Source organism: Eleutherodactylus coqui, chromosome 5, assembly GCF_035609145.1.
Source record: "Eleutherodactylus coqui strain aEleCoq1 chromosome 5, aEleCoq1.hap1, whole genome shotgun sequence".
NCBI classification, from domain to species: domain Eukaryota; kingdom Metazoa; phylum Chordata; class Amphibia; order Anura; family Eleutherodactylidae; genus Eleutherodactylus; species Eleutherodactylus coqui.
The window spans coordinates 142,861,935-142,883,763 of NC_089841.1; the positions used below are offsets into that span (position 1 = coordinate 142,861,935).

The 21,829-nt window shown below is 40.8% G+C and overlaps 1 protein-coding gene across 1 annotated transcript in view; it reads left to right on the forward strand.

Annotated features, from left to right (window-relative positions):
- The window catches only part of KNTC1 (kinetochore associated 1), a 148,612-nt gene that overhangs the window by 84,130 nt on the left and 42,653 nt on the right, over positions 1–21,829 (forward strand). Inside the window, exons 36-45 of the mRNA XM_066603314.1 lie at positions 3,371–3,468; positions 3,796–3,940; positions 4,114–4,170; positions 6,016–6,179; positions 6,458–6,562; positions 7,724–7,852; positions 8,111–8,227; positions 9,783–9,892; positions 9,980–10,178; positions 13,020–13,109. Of these exons, the coding sequence (XP_066459411.1) occupies positions 3,371–3,468; positions 3,796–3,940; positions 4,114–4,170; positions 6,016–6,179; positions 6,458–6,562; positions 7,724–7,852; positions 8,111–8,227; positions 9,783–9,892; positions 9,980–10,178; positions 13,020–13,109 (1,214 nt within the window). The remainder of the gene's footprint in view (positions 1–3,370; positions 3,469–3,795; positions 3,941–4,113; positions 4,171–6,015; positions 6,180–6,457; positions 6,563–7,723; positions 7,853–8,110; positions 8,228–9,782; positions 9,893–9,979; positions 10,179–13,019; positions 13,110–21,829) is intronic.

Sequence of the window (21,829 nt, forward strand, 5' to 3'; positions counted from 1 at the left end):
TTTAGCCCGAAGAGTGAAAGATGGAAGTGTTTACACACAACGATTATCGCTCAAAAGCCATCGCTTGAACAGCGATAATCGTTGCGTGTAAATGGGGCTTAAATTTCAGCAGTCTAACCCATGAAGAAGTTAAGAGCCGCCTTAAAAAGATTAAAATTTTAAAATCACAGGGTCCCAATGTCATACACCCCGGGTTGTAAAGGTATTAAGTTATGTGATAGAGCCTTGTTTCTTATATTTATGGACTCTGTCTGTTCCACTAGATTGATGCATAGCCAGTGTGGTGCCGATATTAAAAAAGGGGTAAAAAAGTAAGCCTGGAAACTATAAGCTGGTAAGTCTTATGGCCCTTTTACATGGGCCAACAGGTAAATGACTGCATGAGCGCCAACGTCAGCCATAAGATTGTCAGCACTCGTGCAGAGTGTTTACACTTACAGACTTAACCGCTGGATCGCGGTAAGTCAATGACAAAACCTGTGAACAAAAAGTGAGCTGTTTTTGTGCATTTACACTGCACGATTATTGCTCAGATTCGTTCATTTGACTGAGTCGCTGCATTGACCAATTCATAAATGCCACTTCCACAAAGCGATGGCTGTGATTGGTTCATCGACTGCTGCTCAGCAAATCAATGCAGCGCTCGATCAACCAATCACAGCCATTGCATTGGTTCATTGAGCGCTGTATTGCTTGTCTGAGCAGCGCTTGAGAACTAATCAGAGCCATTGCTTCCTGAAGGTGGGATCTATGAATCCTGTAACCAGGAAGTGATCTTCTGTGGGTGGCCAAGGACTGCAAGAAGCACGTCAGAGCTCCGGGGAGCAGCGGGGAGGGACCTGGATCGAGCCTGCTAGGTAATGTATTCCTCTTTTTTTTTTTTTGTAATGTAATGCAGCTAGGGCGTTTTTTTGGGGTAGTGCTTATATTTCAAGTCTCCCCTAAAACCTATAAAAGTCCGGTTAGGGCTCCTTTTCAGAGTAGGCCTTATTTCTGGGGAAACAGGGTATATCAATGGCCACAGATTGTATAAATCTGTTGATGAATCCAATAAAGTCTTACCATCACTAAGCATTGTTTGCAGTCAATTGTTGTTGGGGTTTTTTCTGTTTACATTAACGAGCTTTAATCGCTTCTGCAGTGCATTTACACTGAGAATATAATGTACTTTTTCCGTTCTGATTTCTTTTGAGAAAATAATATCCTAAAACATAACCTTTATTGCTCATTACGCGATAAAAAAAGTCCCGGGAATCATAAACACCAAACAAACTAGAATAAGAAATTCACCATCAGACTCCCACCTGATCTTACTATTGTTCTCGCGTCTAGCCTGAACATCTATTTATCAAGTGACTTATTCACATTCCAGTCTCTATCTCGAGTATGCTGGTTATTGACAAGTCAGGCCTGTATGTCTGTCCCGACAGAGGCGTCTTCTCATATACAGCTAGACAGCTATGGTGATCTCCTAATAGATATGCTAATTTGTAAATTCCAAATCATATGTCACATGTACTATATTGGGATATAAGGTATACTATGTTTCATATTGCATCCTTGTGTACGGGTATTTCCTTTTATTTCAGACAGACATGTAGTCTTGTGATTTTATACGTTGCACATAAAAAAAGGTCACTAAGTCACACACATGTTTACAGCATAATGTGTGGATGCATATGTGCCATAGTGACTAATGAAATTATCAATCTTATCCCCTCTATTCACTGGATCTTTATCTCATTGCATGTAATACCCCATTTACACTGACAGATGATCGCTCAAAAGTCGCTCAAACGATAGTTTGAGTGACAGTTTTGAGCGATCATCTTTGCATACTCTACATTAGCTAAGTAGCTACTATAGAGCTATGCAGGTACAGCTGGACACTGCCGCTATCTCTCGCCGAACAATACAGCTTTTTTGCATAAAGCTGTAGTGTTCTCCACGCTTACCGCCCATGCCCCGCTGTGAATTAACAGTGGGACACAGGCAGAAAAAATCTTATCAGCGCAGCCGGCTGTGATAACGGCCTGCTCCACTGATAACAGCTGATCGCTCAATTCAAGAAAACTTGAAGTGAGTGATCAGCAACTCGTACATGAAAACTGCACGATGTACGTGCATTTAGACAGAATGAGAATCGGTCAAAAGATTCTTTTGAGCAAATTTTGAGCGATTCTCGTTGTGTCTAAATCATCCTTAAGATTAGGCTATCTCCCAGATCTCCAGCACCAGGGCCAATAGTCTTGTGCCCCTTTTTGATGTGTTTAGGTATCGGGGTATAATATGAAGCTGCAAATTTTTGTATCAAAGGCAGGTTTTTGTCATATATACATGATCACAGATTGCTGTCATCTCCCACACCTCCAGCACCAGGGCCAATGGTTTTGTGCCCCTTTCTGGTGTGTTCAGGTGTTGGGTTACAATATAAAGCCGCAAGTTTTTGTTTCAGAAAGCGGGTTTTTATCATGTATGTACTTATAGGTTCAACACGTTTCGTTGACTGAACTCCTCCTCAAGTACCTGTTTTTTTAATATTTTTATTAATTTCTTCTTTCTCTATATAAACCCACAATGTGGGGGGTTACTATTCCCTGTACTGTCGCTCATTGTAATGATAGTATGAGCAGACCACAAACCATAAATTGCTGATATATACCGTAACAACGGCTTTCACGCTAGACAGTGTGGCTTCCCTCTGCCCCTGAATAAAGTGACCCCGATAGCCTAAAGTCTAATGCGTACCCAAGGTTTCCACCTAGGTGTTCCCTGCCTAAGCTCTAGTTTTCCTTTTGTATGGGTACCATAAGCTGATGCTTCTTAATTGCTTTCTAATGAACTACCTAGGCTAATGCTCAATCTTCAATAAGAGAAATAAATGAAAACAAGCCAGGATCCTACTGCACATTGATGAGGCGCAAAACCCCCTGAAACAACTGTCTGTATGGATTCTGGCTTGGTTTTCAATCCCCAATCATTGCTCTACAGACTTGTATAAAGTGTCAAGCATTGATTTGAAGTAATGCTGACGTCCAATAGGTGGCGCTGCAGAGGTATTGTTCCATCTTTTTTATTTGCATTTTGGTATATACCGTATGACTTACTGTATAAGACAAATTAGATCCAGAAAGTGTGTGAGAGGGTTTTTTGCCTGACTTGATTTGTGAGTACAATAGATTGACCTCTCTTACATTGTAGTAGATTTTAGCTAAAAGCATAAAACATCTATAAAAAATATATATGCATACGCCTACAAATTTTCAGATATACTAATAAGTGACATTTTAGTTTTAGTTATTTTAGTGATATCTATTCTTATTTGAAAATGTTGTAAAATAATTAAATTATATTGTAATATCTTTTACAGATCTCTTGCTTGATGCATTGGAATTATGTAAATATACTCAGATAGCCATGAAACTTTACAGGCAATGTGAAATTGAAGACTACGGTTTTACATCTAAAGTAAGTTTTATTAAGTGTCTGGGTTTTGATTTTGCCATGTTTTTTGTTGCTTTGCATCTACTTCAAAGATTGCAGGAACCCAGTGTGGTGGATGCTGGCTACCTGCTTATATTCTAATAGCATAACCCATGGGGTCGATAAAGTAGCCCGCTTCTTTATACTTTTTCTTCTGAGACTATAAGTAGTGGTGAAATTATCTGTTTTTCTTTGCATTTATGCAATGAATTAAATTCCTTTTTTTTAAATAAAAAAGTTGCCAAATATTAACAAGTAAAGAATACCCTCATTTCAAGTTTCATCTGTCTTAACGTATGTCTGCCTTCACAGAATGCCAGTTTTGGAGGTGAAAGAGACCACTATGAAGAGTGGACCTATGAAGATTTCTTCAATGAAGATGGAATTGTCCTCGATCCATTAATTGTTCTGCCAGTTGCCTATGACTTGGCTACTGCTTTTGTTCCAAGTACCGATGGTAATGACATGTAATTAAATGTTATAGTGAAGAAATCCTTCATTGATATTTCCTTTCACCTAATTTTACTTTATAGATCGTAAAGATTAATTTATGAAAATGTGCTTTGGTAGAATTGTTTACGAAGAAGGATCTGCATTTCATTTAGAAAGACTAACCTATTTGCTTTACAGGTAGAAAGCTATATCCTTTGGATTGTGTGAATCTGGCCAACAGTCCTTACATTATCGGTAAGACTGGTATTTGCTTTATTCCACTTTTTGTACATTTATGTAATAATGTTGTATACAGTAATTTTGGTCAAGTCTGGTGGGTAATTTACACTGTTGACATGGTTCTGAATGCACCGCATGTGTGCTGCATTTTATTTGCAAAAAATCAATGAGAAATCTGCAATGAGGCAAGGGTATCTTGCTAAACTGAAAATCTGAAGCACGCCTTAAGGCCACTCCCGCAAAGGCGTTTACAAAAACGTGGCGTTTTAGAAATACGTTTTTAAACACGTTTGACAGCGTTTTTAAAAACACATAAGCTTTTATATATATATATTTACATCTACAGCAATTATGCCACAAACCTGACTCTATATTGTGGTGTTTAGATTCTGTTCTTACATTTTATGCTGTCCAAGTACATCATAGAGTGGTTTCCAGTGGAATCCTTTTGGTTTTGTCTGCGTTTAGATCATTTTGATGGCAAGAATAGTGCTGCATGCTCTCCTTATTCTTGCCTTTAAATTTGATGGGATTGCCAGAAAAGTCTTCTTTTTTTGAATTAAATATTTTTATTAAACGTTTTACAATTTTTTTTTTCCATATTATAGAACACTCGTAAAACATATCTACTGGGGGGAGACTGCTTAGATGAAGCGTATATCGACCAGCCGTGAAAACGCAGGCCGATATACGCTCGTGTAAATAAGCCCTAGAGCTCAAGAAAAGCATCCAGGCCCCTTTTAAACACTCTTGGCGAGTTCGCCATCACCAGTCTTCAGACAGAGTTCCATAGTTTCACTTGTCTTACAGTAAAGAACCCCCTTCTATGTTGGTGTAGAAACCTTCTTTCCTCTAGACGTAGAGGACGCCCCCTTGTTACAGTCACAGTCCTGGGTATAAACAGATGATGGGAGAGATATCTATACTGGCCCCTGAAAGATTTATACATAATTATTGGGTCACCACTTAGCCGTGAAAAAGCAATGAAACATAGAAATAACCCTTAATAAATGTGGTATTGCCCTAATTGTACTGACCCACAAAATAAAATTCATGTCATTTTAACTGCAGTGTGAGCGCCATCATCCCCCTCCCCCCTTCATATTTCAGCATTTACATTTTTTTTTCATTTCACAGTGTTTAACATTTTTTATGGTTTTCAGTACATTTTATGCAATAAATGATACCACTAACAAACAAAACTTACCCAACAAAAGATAGCTATGTCTGTGGAAAAATAAAAAAAGTTACGGCTCTTGAAAGGCAGAGATGAAAAAACGAAAATAAAATATAAATGCTTTAGTCTTGCAATATATAGTTATTTTTCAGTGTTGCCTATTACGCCCTGATACAAGCAGGCCTTACTAGACAACCATGCCTAGGAGCTTTCAGTAGGCTATGTGCTGCTATGCTAGGAAATCGGCACTCCATGATTGTATCCCAGAGGTACCAGAGGGAGACGCACCCCCTCCAGATAGCTGTTTAGATTCAGTCAACTTTAACCCTGGTATCTGAAGCGTTAACTGCTGCTATTAGAGCTAGTTCCAATCGCGGCGGTTGCAAACTATCAAAAATAGCGGGTAGCTACAGAGTATGGAGTGGACTCCGTTCCCGAGCCCACCGCACACAACCTTCGAGCCCACATGACGTGTGTGAGACAGACAGATATTGATCGTGAAGGGTTTAACAAAGAGAAGGAAGGCTCAGTGGAATCTTACTATTACAGTGTAATCGCCTTTAATTTGTATAACCGTAACATGTTTTTACTCATGATACTTTTATTGCATTTATGTTAACAAGTATTTTGTAAGAAATGGATTTGTAATGTATTCATCACAAATTGTTTTTGTGATTCAACAGGAGAAAATGCGCTGTTGCCTGCTAAGACCCCTGTCATTGCATTGCTGGAAAATTTGCAGGAGTGCAGCCAATGTGAACTTATCCTACAACTCATGATTTGGACATTTGGTACCTGTCTACAACATGGTGTGTCAAATAATATGGATAATCATTTGAGTGTAAAGGTATAGTAAAATTTGTGTCAGCTAACATACAAGTTTAGAATCTATGGTCTCTCCTTCCAACGGTAGACTTTAAGAGTGTCTCCAATGATGCTGGCTACTCTGGAGCTTTGCAGGAAAGGCTTTCTATTTTTACAGACCATCAGCTTTTCTAATAAAAATTTGGGGAATGCAGCATTATTGGAGGTACACTTTTTGTCTGTGGATTTCTATTTACAGTAATGTCTCCAAATGATTTTTAAAAATAGGAGGCAGTAATCTATACCAGTTTTATCTTTTAGTTGTATGATGAAAAAGTGATGGCAGAAGCAAAAACATTTATAACAGTAATGGGAGAAGAAACGGTTTCACTAATAAAGAACACTGCAGTAGCATTATTGCATAAGGTGAGAAGGGATGATGATGCTAATGTTTTTATACCAAAAAATACCAAATGGCAAACACATCGTACAATGACCTAAAAGAAGAAGTACAAAACATTAAAGGGGTTGTCCATGTTAGACCTCAGTATAAGTAATTATTGATTGACAGGGATATGTCACTTGGATCCTAGCCGATGGCAGATGTTTGCCACCCTCTGTCTGTGTGTTCAGAGCTGGAAGCAAACTACTCTTTAAACTTTGCACCACCCCAGCTTGGTATTCAATGGGAACAGTGCCTGGAATACCAACCTAGGCCTCTGCAAAATATATGGAGTGGCTTGCTTTTGCTTCTGTACACACTGAAATCGGCCCTGCAAACAGTTGATCTTAATAAGATTTAAGTCTGTAAAAATATAATGTTTATCCTTTTTTTCTGAAATTAAGGATTTTCATACCTTAAAGGGAATGTATTATCAGAAAATCACATATTAAATAAAGTTTTTCTGTTTAAAAGACCATTCTGTGGAAAACTTCTTCGTTTTCCTGGGGTGCAGTTGGCATACAGGGCATATTAGGGGGTGTTAGGTGAGCCGTCTTGACTTCCACAATAGTTCTTATTGCAGATGGTCAGGCTCCTGACTTGTGTGGTTGTTTTTGTGATTATCTTAGGGGAAAGCCTGTGAATATGATCATGCTTGACAGGGAGGGAGACTGTAAATTTGAGGATACTGGTGGGGCGGAGCCTGTTAACATTACACTGGGGAAAAGCGTGCTAAAATTATATTGGGCGAGCCTTAGATTATACTGGGGAAAGCCTGTGAATATGAGCATACTCAAAGGTAGCCCCCCAGTATAACTATACCTTGGCCTGCCTGTGACTATCATTATACTGTCTGGTGGGGGGGGGGGGGGGGAAGAGCTGTAAGGATGATTAAACTGCCAGGGGATGAAGGCCTTTGAATATTGTGTGTTGTGGTGTGGTGTGTGTGTGTCCCCTATAAATATTCTTTTAACACAGTTGGATGGGTGGCAGATTGGGAATATGATTATACCACATAAGGGTTAACCCCTGATCACGCTCTATTCAATTTTTTCTTTGAGACAGCACTATTGTGGGGTTATGGTTTTTTTCCTGCCTCTGTCATTTAATCGTGTTTGATGGGTATATTTATTTGATTGAGACAGGTTTTCAATTGTCGAGTGGTGGATTGTAACCTTGCACTGGCGTACTGCTCCCTACTCCCCAAGAAGGAAGTGTTTGAAAAGCTTTGGGATGTCATAAAGAACACATGGCAAAATTACAGCAAGATCTTGGTATGTTAAAGATCATATAATGTAATGGTTCGGAAAGATTTATAGGTTATGTTCACGTGTTCCAATTGAAGGGGTGATGTGTGTTGCGGATCTGCATAAAAATCCACACCAATGGTTCGGATTTTGACACCGAAACGGACACAGATTTTGATGCACATTTTCTTCTACAAGAAATTCACACTAAATCTGCTACTTGTGAACGCACACATAAACTTGGAATATTGCATTAAGTATACATCATGATGAACTCTTTTATAGGCTGTAGCTGTGGTTGGAGCTCAGCTTGCCCACGTTTACCATGAAAATGAAGAAAGAATCAAATTTCAGGATATTATTACTGATGCCGAGTGGGGCATCCAGCTTGGCAATATTGGAGTAAGTAAAATCTTGAAGCAGTTATATCTGGCAGGTGATGTTGTACAAATCCATATAAATTATAATCATTTCTATAATAGCCCGGCTACCATTTGATTTGAATGCATGTACTTTTGGAAAATAGTCGTAAATTTTTTGTTGTGTTCATCAGTCATCCAAACTTTATATTTTATACTTGTACTTTTGGAGGACTTTTGACACGTCCTAGAGACATGTCAAAAGTATTGATTAGTGTGGGTCCTGCTGACGAGACCCCTGCTCATCCCTGGAATGAGGGGACTGCAGCTCTCACCCCAATTGCTGTACCACCTCGGCCGTCTTTACTCGTTTACTTTTTGATAAGAATATCAGAAAGTTGACATATTTGTTGCATTAGAATACAATTTCTGTACCGTGACATAAATATTTTAAACATGCAATGCATTGTTGAATAGTCATTAGACTAATTTTCCTTCTTACAAAAGAAAAGAAAATAGTTGCCAGGTTAATGTAGTTCGTCGCTTTAGTACTGGATATCAACTATGAACCAGAAACTAGAAACTTGTGTGTCCCACTTGGAGGCTTCTACTAAATGGCAAAATGGTCTATTAGGTAAAGGAGGGAGGTTTAAGACATGGAGATATTTGGAAGGCTGGTATGTGGAGGGATTTGTATGCTAGTTAGTTGAGGGATGATTTGTCAGCCAAATGTTCCATTTTGATATAAAGGGATCGAATGTTCCATTTGTGACTGCCAGCATTTTTTCATTGGTGCAGTTGGACTAGACTATAGAAGCTATTTGTTTTATTGCAGAAACGTCATAGCTTTTCCAGTTGCATGCTCTTGTAAGACGAGTGGTGTGTAGTATATGGCAGATAAATAATTGTTCTGCATTCCAATGGGAAATTATCTCTCCCTAACAGTAGAAGAGCCAAACCAGGTTTGTTTTTAGTTGCGTAGAGGTGGAGTGTTTTTAATATTTTAAACACCACCTTCCTTAGGATGGAGATTAGGAGGGCAGCTCCAGAAAAAAGGGAGCAGTGACCCTATTTGTCCACAGTGTCTCCAACATTTAGGCGATGTGCGAGTATAGTATCATCTGAACAATAATTTATAGTACTGTTCATGGTGGGGATGTGCGTGCTGTAGATTTTATGGCCCATTTTAGGGCAGTTTGCCATTCTTATAGGGAGAATTGGCTTGAGAGGTCTGTTTCCCATTTCAGGAACAGTACTGTTTTTTCCTTTAGAAATATGTCGTCAGATAAAAATTTGTAGATTTTGTTTAGTACGATTCTTGTATTGGTTAAGGATATTAGATATTTGGTCTTTTAAAATTGTTTAAATATTGATTTGCGTGGCTGGGTGCTTCAGGCAGCTGAAAGCGGCCTCCTAGAAATGTATAGGAAGCTTCTATACACCTCTATGATGGCAGTCTTCAGTTACTGGACACAGACGAAAACGAGTGAACATAGCCGAAGAGGTACAGGGCTTGGGTGAGCACCGCAGCCTCTTCTATCTACAGTTACATGATTAAAACCTTTACATTTTCACATAATCAAATATTTGTTTTGCAGATTTCTTTTCAGTCTGCCTTTAGACAAAATTCTCAAGAGAAAAAAGAGCTCATTTCCACGTTAGTTCAAAACCCTCATGTAGATACAGCTCTTATTTTGAAGTATTGCAGGTAAATACTTGCTCGTTATACAGAAACTGCTTTTATCGATTTTATGTCAAAAATTTACATATTGTACTTGTGCTTCATATTTACCAGCGCATTTATGTTGGACTCTGATGCTGCCCTCCAGCTTTACATAGAGACTGTACTACTTTTAAGTTGGAAGAATAGCCATGGGGATTTTATAGTAGATCCTGATAAACATTCTCAGCTGGTGGCGAAAGCAAAAGACATCATTCCTCTGCTCAATAGCACCCAAGACCTTGTTGTTCGTCTTAATGAAATTCTACATAAGGTAAAAAAAAAATACACCCAAACACACATTTAGTGCGCCATTTGGTGAACAGGAATATTGGACAGAAGGGTATACAGGATGGTGAGCAATAGACTTAAAGTCAAATGTATGTTAATATTCTAAGCAGTCCTTGTTCTCCTTGAAACTTCAAACATTTTGGTCAATTTTATTTTTTAATGCAATTCAGTCTATTCAGAATTATTGTAGTTTGACTTTTTGAAAGTATTTTAAACCCTTTTTAGGCTTCTTTCACTCAGTCTTTTTTTTTCTTTTTTTTTTAATTAAGTGTTTTTTTATTAAACTTTTTCCACCTTTTACATATCTTTATAACATTTTTTTGTATACTACTGATTTCCCCTCCTTCCCTCTCCCCCCCTGAGGTCTCTCTCTCAACATTTAGTCCTTTAAATGACCTGTTCTTGTGTGTTTACAGTCCATCGTCAGTCTTTTTTTTCTAGCTTTTTTTTTTAGGGGGAAAAAAAAGACTGACACCAGAGTAGGACAAAAATGCAGATCTACAAGAAGACACTCCAACATGTATTCGAAGTAAATCCACAACACTTGTTAAATATAGCCTTTACTTGTACTTTTGATATCTTAAATGCAAAAATAAAATCTTTAAAAAAAATACCCTCTGTTATATCAAAGCATACCAATAAAATTCATTACTGGTGACATTTTAGAGGAGAAAACGCCTTCCTCAGAACTAATCTTGCCTAGGCGTTCCCCTCCTTTTACAACAGGTAATATATGAACCATATAAGAACTACGTACAGGATTACAAATGATCTTCTCGATTTGAAACACTCACATTCAATTATACTCCGATATATAAATTTGATATCATAAGAAACCAACTCAAAACTTTTCATTTAGCAAAACCATCAAACAAGAAGACTGAGCTTATTGCAACCAATCACAGCGTAGCTTTCATTTCTCAAGCCAAGAGGTAAAATGAAAGTTGCGCTGTGATTGGTTGCTATGGGCAACAAGGGCAGTCTTACTGGTAGACCGTTTTGCTTAGTGAGGCCCAAAAAGTTTTATTCTGCCGTAGTAATTGCTTAGGGGATATAATACAAAATGCCTGTCTATGAAGGCAGGAGAGCGTTTTGTGGTTTTAATTTTCATGTCTACCAGTCTGTTCGATAATGATGTACGCTAGTAACAAAGTTTGGTGAAGATACACCCAGAGGGCACACAATTGGTACTCCAATTTTGAGGAAAAAAGTTGCATCTGTAAGCGGAAATCATCCTGTCATCCACTAGTAAGTGTGGAAACAATGGAGCATATCCATGCAAGATTCATACAAGTCCTCAGAAAACCATCGTCGGAGCAAGCAGAGTATTGGACATCGAGCAGCCGACTGTGAAAGATTCTGCGCCAACGTATGCGATGTTATCTATACTAATTGTAAATGTAACAGGCCCTGAAACCGGACGACACAGCGAAGCGCCGTTCTTTCTGTGAGAGTATGCAAACTCTAATGGAAACGGATGGTTTTGTGGAATCTTTAGTCTTTAGTGAAGAAGCCGCCTTCCACCTCCCAGACAGAGTAAGCAAACATATCAGAATCTGGAGGAGGGGAACCCTCTTGAAGCATGAAGTGCGACTCCCCCAAGGTGAATGTGTTTTGCGCTATAACCTGTAGGAAAAGTGAACAACCCCTTCTTTTTACATCAGGAAACAATCATGGGGATTTCGTACCCAGACATCCTACAGATATGGCTTTTGCCGTAGCTGGAACAGGAAATCCCAGGTTTCATTTTCTGGCAGGACAGGACACCGCCACCCAAGTTCATGGTGAAGTTAGAAGTGAGCTCAATAGGCGACTTTTCAAACAGATTGGCCTGCAGGTCGTGACTTTAGTGAACTACCTCCCCGGTCTCCACATTCCGCTCTTTTTTTTTTTTCTGTGGGGGAGTGTTGAAGATAGTCTACATGCCACCCTTTCTACCCACCATGCATGAGCTGCGAGGACACATCACAGATGCCATTGTGCCACTCAATCGTGATGCGCTACAACATGTACGTCAGGAACTTATTTATAGGCTTGATGTGTGTCAAGTGCCTAAGGGAACTTGCATTGAAACAAATTTTGAGGTTTGTTTGCATTGATATCAAATTTATGCATCTGAAAGTCATTAAACATGAGTTATGAGTGTTTAAATCGGGAAGATCATGTGTAGCATTCCTGTATAAATGTTGCCCACCTTCAAAAAGCTGGAAATGCATAATCTCATTATATAATATATATTTTTTTCTTTGCTGTACTACTTAAAAAAAAATAAAATATCTTCGAGGAAAAATTTACATTTATTTTTTTGCAGCCATCTTCTGCAGTTTAGTTAGTTACATTTCTAGGTTACTTGAAGGAGGGGTATGTATATGTTAAATGGAGTTTCCCTGAAAATTAAAACATTTTCAGCCTAAAATATAAAACTAGTAAACTTGTCTATATACTAACCTTTTTGATTCCCCTGTTACCCTAGTGCCACCACAATTTGTGTTGGTCAAGAAACAGGTTCGGAGATAGACTCAATGTGTGAATGCAGCAGGTAATCACCATTCACCATAATATGTTGGTATGCTGCCACCATGATTGGACACTGCGGGAACACAAAGTGACATACATAGAGACAACACATATGTATGGAGGCTAGTGGGTGTTCTGGGAGGAAATTGATTAGATAACCCTTTTGAAGGTTGATTTTAAGCATGAGTTTGAATCCATTTAATTTCCCATAGACTCAAATGTCATTGACTGTTCTCACTACACATAAAATTGGAGTACAAATTATTGGTCTTTTATTAACAAAAGCGTGTAAAATACTTTATTTTAGCTGGATCCTTATGATTATGAAACTATAGAAGGAACTCTGCAAGTGATGCTTGCTGCAGATGAGAAGAATACCAATATCTCACTAAGCCAGGTAATACAAAAATACATTACTGTTTTGATTAATACCATTTTCCATGTACAGCGTAGTCCTGCGTGTATTGTGCAACAGTATGATGTTACAAGGTGTGTTCAAAGTAAAGTTTTACATTAATAAATCTTCTATTTTGAGAATTTCAGTACTACTTCTAAAAAGGTTACAGCTGGGTCTCTGAAGAAAGAATTTAGTAACTATTTACTTAATATCCTATCATCTCCCTTCTATCATTTGCTGCTTTCAGACAGATCTCGTTTACCTTAATGAATTACAAAAGAAATTATGGAAATATTCAACAACCTCTAGTGCCAACCATAAGCCAAGGTTGTAGGGCTATGGAGAAGTGGTTCTAAGACATTTGGCTGGATGTGGACCTGAGCCTTTAGCCTCTTAATGACGCAGCTCTTTTTCTTTTTTCTTTTAAAACACTTTTTTCTTTTTTGTCCCCACTTTCAAACTTTTTTATTTATCTGTCAATGTAGCTGTCTGAGGCAAGCCCAGATTAAGGCTGCCCACAGTACGGAGCAGTCAATTATGATGGGGCCATCATATGCCCTGCATGCCCACCTCCCCAACCCCATGGAAACACTGAGGAGAGTAATGCGGAGAGTGCCGTGATGAGTTTTCGGAACATACCCTTTTTACGTTAAGCTACGCCCTTTGTATCCCCTTACAGTAGTGGTGCTTGCTCAAGACCACTTTATAATAATGGTATATCTCTAAATTATAGTCAGTTTGTCAGTTACCAGCTCTACATTCATTACAGTGCAGTTACCTCCAGTGATCACAGATGGCGTCATGTCTGATTGGTGGTGGTCTTCCTTTTCTCTATCGGCTCCCAAACCGTCACAATGGCTCCTCTCAGCCCAATTTGTCTCTGCAGAATTCGATACGCAGAAATCTTTCACTCCTTGCTTTTCAATCATCTCCCCTACATTTTCCACACATGTACACAATCCACAATGTCCCAGATAGTCATTAGGTCCCATGCAGTAAGTGCTGTTTTTAGTGCCGTCCTCACAGTAAAAATGCCCCCTATTCTGCCCTCATAATTGCTAATGCCCTCTATTCTGGCCCCATAATTGCTAAAGCTTTCTATTCTGGCCCCATAATTGCTAATGCCCTCTATTCTGGCCCCATAATTGCTAATGCTTTCTATTCTGGCCCCATAATTGCTAATGCCCTCTATTCTGGCCCCATAATTGCTAATGCCCTCTATTCTGGCCCCATAATTGCTAATGCCCTCTATTCGGGCCCCATAATTGCTAATGCCCTCTATTCGGGCCCCATAATTGCTAATGCCCTCTATTCTGGCCCCATAATTGCTAATGCCCTCTATTCTGGCCCCATAATTGCTAATGCCCTCTATTCTGGCCCCATAATTGCTAATGCCCTCTATTCTGGCCCCATAATTGCTAATGCCCTCTATTCTGGCCCCATAATTGCTAATGCCCTCTATTCTGGCCCCATAATTGCCAATGACCTCTATTCTGGCCCCATAATTGCTAGTGCCCTCTATTCTGGCCCCATAATTGCTAGTGCCCTCTGTTCTGGCCCCATAATTGCTAGTGCCCTCTATTCTGGCCCCATAATTGCTAGTGCCTTCTATTCTGGCCCCATAATTGCTAGTGCCCTCAATTCTGGCCCCATAATTGCTAGTGCCCTCAATTCTGGCCCCATAATTGCTAGTGCCCTCTATTCTGGCCCCATAATTGCTAGTGCCCTCTATTCTGGGCCCTATAATTGCTAATGCCCCCTATTCTGGGCCCTATAATTGCTAATGCCCCCTATTCTGGGCCCTATAATTGCTAATGCCCCCTATTCTGGGCCCTATAATTGCTAATGCCCCCTATTCTGGGCCCTATAATTGCTAATGCCCCCTATTCTGGGCCTTATAATTGCTAATGCCCCCTATTCTGGGCCCTATAATTGCTAATGCCCCCTATTCTAGGCCCTATAATTGCTAATGCCCCCTATTCTGGGCCCTATAATTGCTAATGCCCCCTATTCTGGGCCCTATAATTGCTAATGCCCCCTATTCTGGGCCCTATAATTGCTAATGCCCCCTATTCTGGGCCCTATAATTGCTAATGCCCCCTATTCTGGGCCCTTTAATTGCTAATGCCCCCTATTCTGGGCCCTATAATTGCTAATGCCCCCTATTCTGGGCCCTATAATTGCTAATGCCCCCTATTCTGGGCCCTATAATTGCTAATGCCCCCTATACTGGGCCCTATAATTGCTAATGCCCCCTATTCTGGGCCCTATTATTGCTAATGCCCCCTATTGTGGGCCCTATTATTGCTAATGCCCCCTATTGTGGGCTATATTATTGCTAATGCCCCCTATTGTGGGCCACATTATTGCTAATGCCCCCTATTCTGGGCCACATTATTGCAATGCCCTCTATTTAATTTTTTTTTCATAGATCAAACTTTGATGGACATAGTGGTACCAAACGTGTTTTGTTTTTAGTTATAAATATGAGAAAAGGGTGGTTGTTTTTTTTTGTTTTTTTTTTAAAAAAAAAAACCCATTCGACCTTTTAAATTTTTTCTAATTAAACTTTTTCTTACTGCTTTTTAACTTTGAGCTTGTGATTGTTTGATCACTCATACAGAATAATACAATACTGTAGTGCATTACACTGCATACTAACAGGTAGGCAATCAGTCGTGTCTTCTCTAAGGTCCTTCAGAACGCCCGAGGCTGCCATGGCAACTGAACAACCATTTATGGTCTCATCACAAGGTGGTCCGTTTTGGACTCCAAAACACTGATTGGGGCATTTAAATGTCAGGGTCAGTATTGACAGCGGTATTTATTCACGCTGACTGCCACTTTTTGAGGCGGGTGTCAGCTGTCAAAGATCCCGCTCAATACAAACCCGGCGCAACCATGACATAAATGTATGCCCTGGGCATTAAGGGATTAAACCTACATTGAAAAGCAATTGTCAGGGCACCTTAGGGCCCTTTTACATGGGACAACCTGTCAGGCACAGATGCCCGACAGGTCTTCCCAGCGATGATCATTCCTGTGCTTTTACACATGAACAATCTTCGCTTGGTGAATGAAGGCTTAGCGGTCCGTAGATCTTACCATTCACAGTTAACAGGCAGTCGTTCATAGTTGAAAGACTACTTGTTTACATGGTCAATTCATCATTCAGATTTTAGTCATTCATAAACTGAACGATGAATGAATTATTTTGACATTTAACCCCTTAACGACTGCCCCATCGGGAAACTACGTCCTCAGAAAGTGGGCCTTAATCCTAGAGGACGTAGTTTTATGCATCCTCTTTGGATTGATGCCCACTTGCCTGAGGACGTGACAGCTCCATGCTGTCGGTGCCCGCAGGTAGCCGACAGCATGGAGCTGTCATCCCAGGATGCGGGCAGTCCCCCCCGGCATTGCGATCGGCGCTAGCCAATGGCTAGCGCCGATCGCAAAAAAGTAAAGAAAACTGTCAAAAAAGTTAGTTCTTCAGCTGCCCTGCTGGATCGGCTCCACCAGGGCAGCTGAAATTACTTACCCGGCTTGTCGGCGGTGTCCCACGGAGATCTCGTCCTCCAGGACCCGCCGGCGGCCTTCTGCGCATGCGCGCCAGGCGATGACGTCACGCGCATGCGCAGAAGCCCGGGAGCCCCCGGCAAATTTAAAATCTCCTGGCTCCCGGCTGCTGAAGGTAGCCGGGAGCCAGGAGGTGTTACCGGGGACCGCTGTGAGCGGTCCCCGGGCCCGCGATCGCCGCTATCGATTAGATAGCGGCGATCGCAAAAAAGTTGAAAAAGTAAAAAAAACGTAAGGTTTCACCTCCCCTCATGGATCCGATCCATGAGGGGAGGTGAAAATACTCACCCCCGGTCCTCTGCGATGTCCCGATGTCCCGGGACCCGAAATCCCGCTCTGCGCATGCGCGCCCGATGATTGACATCGGGCGCGTGCACAGAGGGGCTCGAGCCCCGGGAAATTCAAAATCCCTCTGCTCTTGGCTGCCATGTGTAGCCAAGAGCAGAGGGATGTCACTGGGGACATGATCACTGTCATCCAATGGATGACAGTGATCATGTAAAGTAAAAAAAAAAGTGCAAAAAGTTAAAAAATAAAAATAAAAAAAGGGGTAAAAAGTAAAAAAAAAAAAGTGCAAAAAGTTAAATAAAAAAAGTTTTAAAAAGTTGAAAAAACTTGCGTTTCATCTCCCCCCACGGATCATATGCGTGAGGGAGGATGAAATGACGTACCTAAGGCCCGCGGATTTATCCGCGGACCTTACCCCAGCTTCTGCGCACGCGCCCGTCGCCAATATGGCAGGTGCATGCGCAAAAGCCGTGGTAATTTAAAATCTCCCTGCTCCTGGCTACAAAACTTAGCCGAGAGCCTGTAGATTTCACGGGGGGCCGCGGTGAGTGGTTCCTGATCACGTGTTCGCCGTTATCCAATGGATAATGGCGATCACGTAAAAGTAAAAAAAAGGTGAAGGTTCATCTCCCCTCACTGATGCGATCGGTGAGAGGAGATGAAACTTTTTGCCGGAGGCCTCCGTATTTGCGCCCCGACACAATCTTCTTCCGTGAACTTTCCCGGATTCTGCGCATGCGACCGCCGGTAAAACATCGGACACATGCGTAGGAGTCGGGGAGCCCAGGAAATTTAAAATCTCCTTGCTCCCAGTGACCAACGGTCACCGAGAGCCGGAGCAGTGACGGGTGGCCTCGTTGGGCGGTCCCCGGTCACGTGAAAAAAAGGTAGCGATCTACCTTAGGTCGGTCTCACATGACCGGATAGGAATTACGGATTCCGCATGCGTCTGATCCGCGGTAATACGCAGATCAATCGCATTGGATTACCCAATTCCGCTCACAGTGGGTCGGAATTGCGTAATCCACTCGCAGAAAAGAGAACGCAGCAGGTTCTATTTTACCGCGGATATCTGCAACATAGAGCCTATTGTGCTCCATGGTCGCGGATATACCCGCTGCCCATACGCAACTACCTTGTATACGGGCTGCGGGTACCCGCGTCATCGCTAAGCGACGGTGCGGAAAATACAAACAAAGAAAAATATATATACTGCGTATGACCGCCTGTGTGAGTAGGCAGTTATGCGCAGTACATTACGCGGCCGTACGCAGGGTCACAGCCGGGCTCACAGATGGGATCCGCTGCGGGCCTCCGCAAGCAGATTCCACCTACAGCCATGTGAGCCCGGCGTTATTCAGACCGCTACCTGTAATACGCAATTTACAAGAAGCCCCGGGAACGTTCGCCTTCCTGCAGTTCCAGGAGCAGCTTGTTGAGCGCCTTCTGTGTGAGACCGCCGCATCTCATTAAGCTTACGGAGACTCACAGAGCGCCACTTTTTACACCCCATACCCGCTACTGAGGTCAAAAATTACCCCCAAAAAGCATGAGAGGAGGGGGATACCCGGTTTTATAGCCCCATGTACCCATCCCAACCAGCCTCCGTAATTACCCTTGTCTTTGGAAATATTACACAGTTCACATTATTACTTTTATCTAAGATTTGGGTAACGCCGAAAAGGGCGGAGCGGTAGGGGTGGGTGTGTGTGTGTGTGGGGGGATATTTTTTTAAGGTGTCAATTTTTATTCCGTACAAGTGGGCAATGGGGCCTGGAATGTATTCAGTTGTGCCCTGCAATCCAACGGGTGTTCCCTCCATTATAGGCCTTGCCATGTTTCCTGTAAGTAGATTAGGGCCACAATGGGTATGTTTCTGAACACGGGACAAACGGGGGTATCCATTTTGGGGTGAACGTCTTCATTCCTATGTACACTGTACAAAAAAAACTGTTTTTAAATTGACAAAATTGCCAAAAAAATGAAAATCGTAATTTTTTCCTTCTGCTTTGCTTAGATTTATTCAAATACTGTGGGGTCAAAATACGCAATACACCCCTAGATGAATTCATTAAGGGGTCTAGTTTTTAAAATGGGGTCATTTGTGGGGAGGTTTTATCGTTTTGGACGCTCAATGGCTCTATAAGTGGGCAATGGGGCCTGGAATTTATACCGTTGTACCCTGAAATCCAACGGGTGCTCCATCCATTATAGGCCTAGCCATGTGTCCTTTAAGTAGATTAGGGTTACAAGGGTTATGGTTCTGAACACGGGACAAACGGGGGTATCCATTTTGGGGTGAAAGTCTTCATTCCTATGTGTGCTGTACAAAAAAACCTGTTTTTAAATTGATACAACTGCCGAAATAATGAAAATTGTAATTTTTCTCCTACTGCTTTGCTTAGATTTATTCAAAAATTGTAGTGTAAAAATACACAGTACACCCCTAGATAAATTCGTTAGGGGGTCTAGTTTTCAAAATGGGGTCATTTGTGGGGGCTCTCTGTCGTTTTGGCCGCTCAAGGGCTCTACAAGTAGGCAATGGGGCCTAAATCACCTTCATGCTAAATTTCTGTTCTGAAAGCCACCGATTACTCCTTTCATTTTGGGCCCCGTTGTGCATCCAGACAAAAGATTAGGGCCACAATAGGTATGTTTCTGAACACGGGACAAACTGGGGTATCTATTTTGGGGTGCAAGTCTTCATTCATGTGTGTGCTGTACAAAAAAAGCTGTTTTTAAAATGACAATTGACAAAAAAACGAAAATCACAATTTTTTGCTTTTGCTTGAATTCATTCAAAAACTGTAGGGTCAAAATGGGCAGTACACCCCTAGATAAATTCGTTAAGGGGTCTAGTTTTCAAAATGGGGTTACTTGTGGGGGTTCTCTTTGATTTGGGCCGCTCAAGAGCTCTACAAATGTGCTATGGGGCCTAAAACGCCTTCAAGGAAAATGTATGTTCTGAAAACCACCGACTACTCCTTTGGTTTTGGTCCCCGTTGTGCATCCAGACATAAGATTAGGGCCACAATGGGTATGTCTCTGAACACGGGAGAAACAGGGGTATCCATTTTGGGGTGCAAGGCTCCATTCATGTGTGTGCTGTACAAAAAAAGCTGTTTTTAAAATGACAGAATTGACAAAAAAACGAAAATCACAATTTTTTCCTTTTGCTTTTGCTTGAATTCATTCAAAAACTGTGGGGTCAAAATGGGCAGTACACCCCTAGATAAATTCGTTAAGGGGTCTAGTTTTCAAAATGGGGTCACTGGTGGGGGCTCTCTTTGGTTTTGGCCGCTCAAGAGCTCTACAAAAGTGCTATGGGGCCTAAAACGCCTTCAAGCAAAATTTATGTTCTGAAAGACACCGACTACTCCTTTCATTTTGGGTCCCGTTGTGCATCCAGACATGAGATTAGGGCCACAATGGGTATATTTCTGAACACGGGAGAAACGGGGGTATCCATTTTGGTGTGTAAATCCTCATTTTCATGGGCTCTATAGGAAAAAAATATGTCTTTAAAATGACATATTTGCAAAAATATGAAATTTTATTTTTTCTCCTCTAAATTGAATTAATTCCTGAAAAAAACTGGTGGGGTCAAAATACTCATGACACCCCTCAGTAAATACATTAAGGGGTGTAGTTTTTAAAATGGGGTCATTTGAGGGGGTATCTATTATTCTGACACTCATGAGCCTTTGCAAACTTGGTTTGGTGCAGGAAAGCAAAGTGTTCCTCAAAATGCTGAAAAGTAATGTTAAATTTGTATGTCCTCTAAATGGTTAAAAAAAACACAAAAGTTTTTCAAGTGTGCATTCAGAATAAAGTAAACAGATGGAAATATATATCTTATCAAAAATTTGTACAGTATGTTTGGACATATTTGAGCTATTATGGTTGAAAATGTGAAAAAATGACAATTTTTTCAAAATTTTTCCAATATTGGTACTTTTAATAAATATACACAAATTATATCGGTCTCTTTTTACAACCTAAATGAAGTACAACATGTGGTGAAAAAACAATGTCAGAATCACTTGGATATGTAAAGCCTTTATGGAGTTATGCTACGTTGAACGACGCATGTCAGATTTCCAAAATTTGGCTCCGTCACTAAGGCGCAAACAGGCTTCGTCACTAAGGGGTTAAAGCCTTAAACCATATGTCCTTATGATGACATTTCTAGTGTGTGTTATATATAGATAGATAATGAGGAAAGCCCTCGCTGACTCACTCACTCACTGACTGCCTGACTCACTCACTCACTGATTGACTGACTGACTGACTCGCCAAACGTTCTCCAACTTCCTGATGTCGTAGAAGCATGAATTTTGGCACAAGCATAGATTATCTCCAAAATAGGAAAAGTAATTGGGTCCCAACGCGATTATTCAATTCTAGCGCAAAAGAATTAGCGTCGAAATTTAACGTACATAATCTAAATCTCTCACTTCCCAATGTCATAGAATCTTAAAATTTGGCACGGGCATTGAATATGTCATAAATAGGAAAAGCTAATGGGTCCCAACTCGATTATTCAATTTTAAGCGTAAAAGAATTAACGTCCAAAATTTACGTATGGAATCTAATTCTCTCACTTCCCGGTGTCATAGAAACTCGAAATTTGGCAGGAGCATTGATTGTCATAAATAGGAAAAGCTAATGGGTCCCAACTCGATTATTCAATTCTATGCGCAAAAAAGAATTAGCGTCCACATTTTGCGTACGGAATGTAATTTTCTCACTTTCCGGTGTCATAGAAACGTGAAATTTGGCACGAGCATGGATTATGTCATAAATAGAAAAAGCTAATAGGTCCCAACTCGATTATTTAATTTCTATGCGCA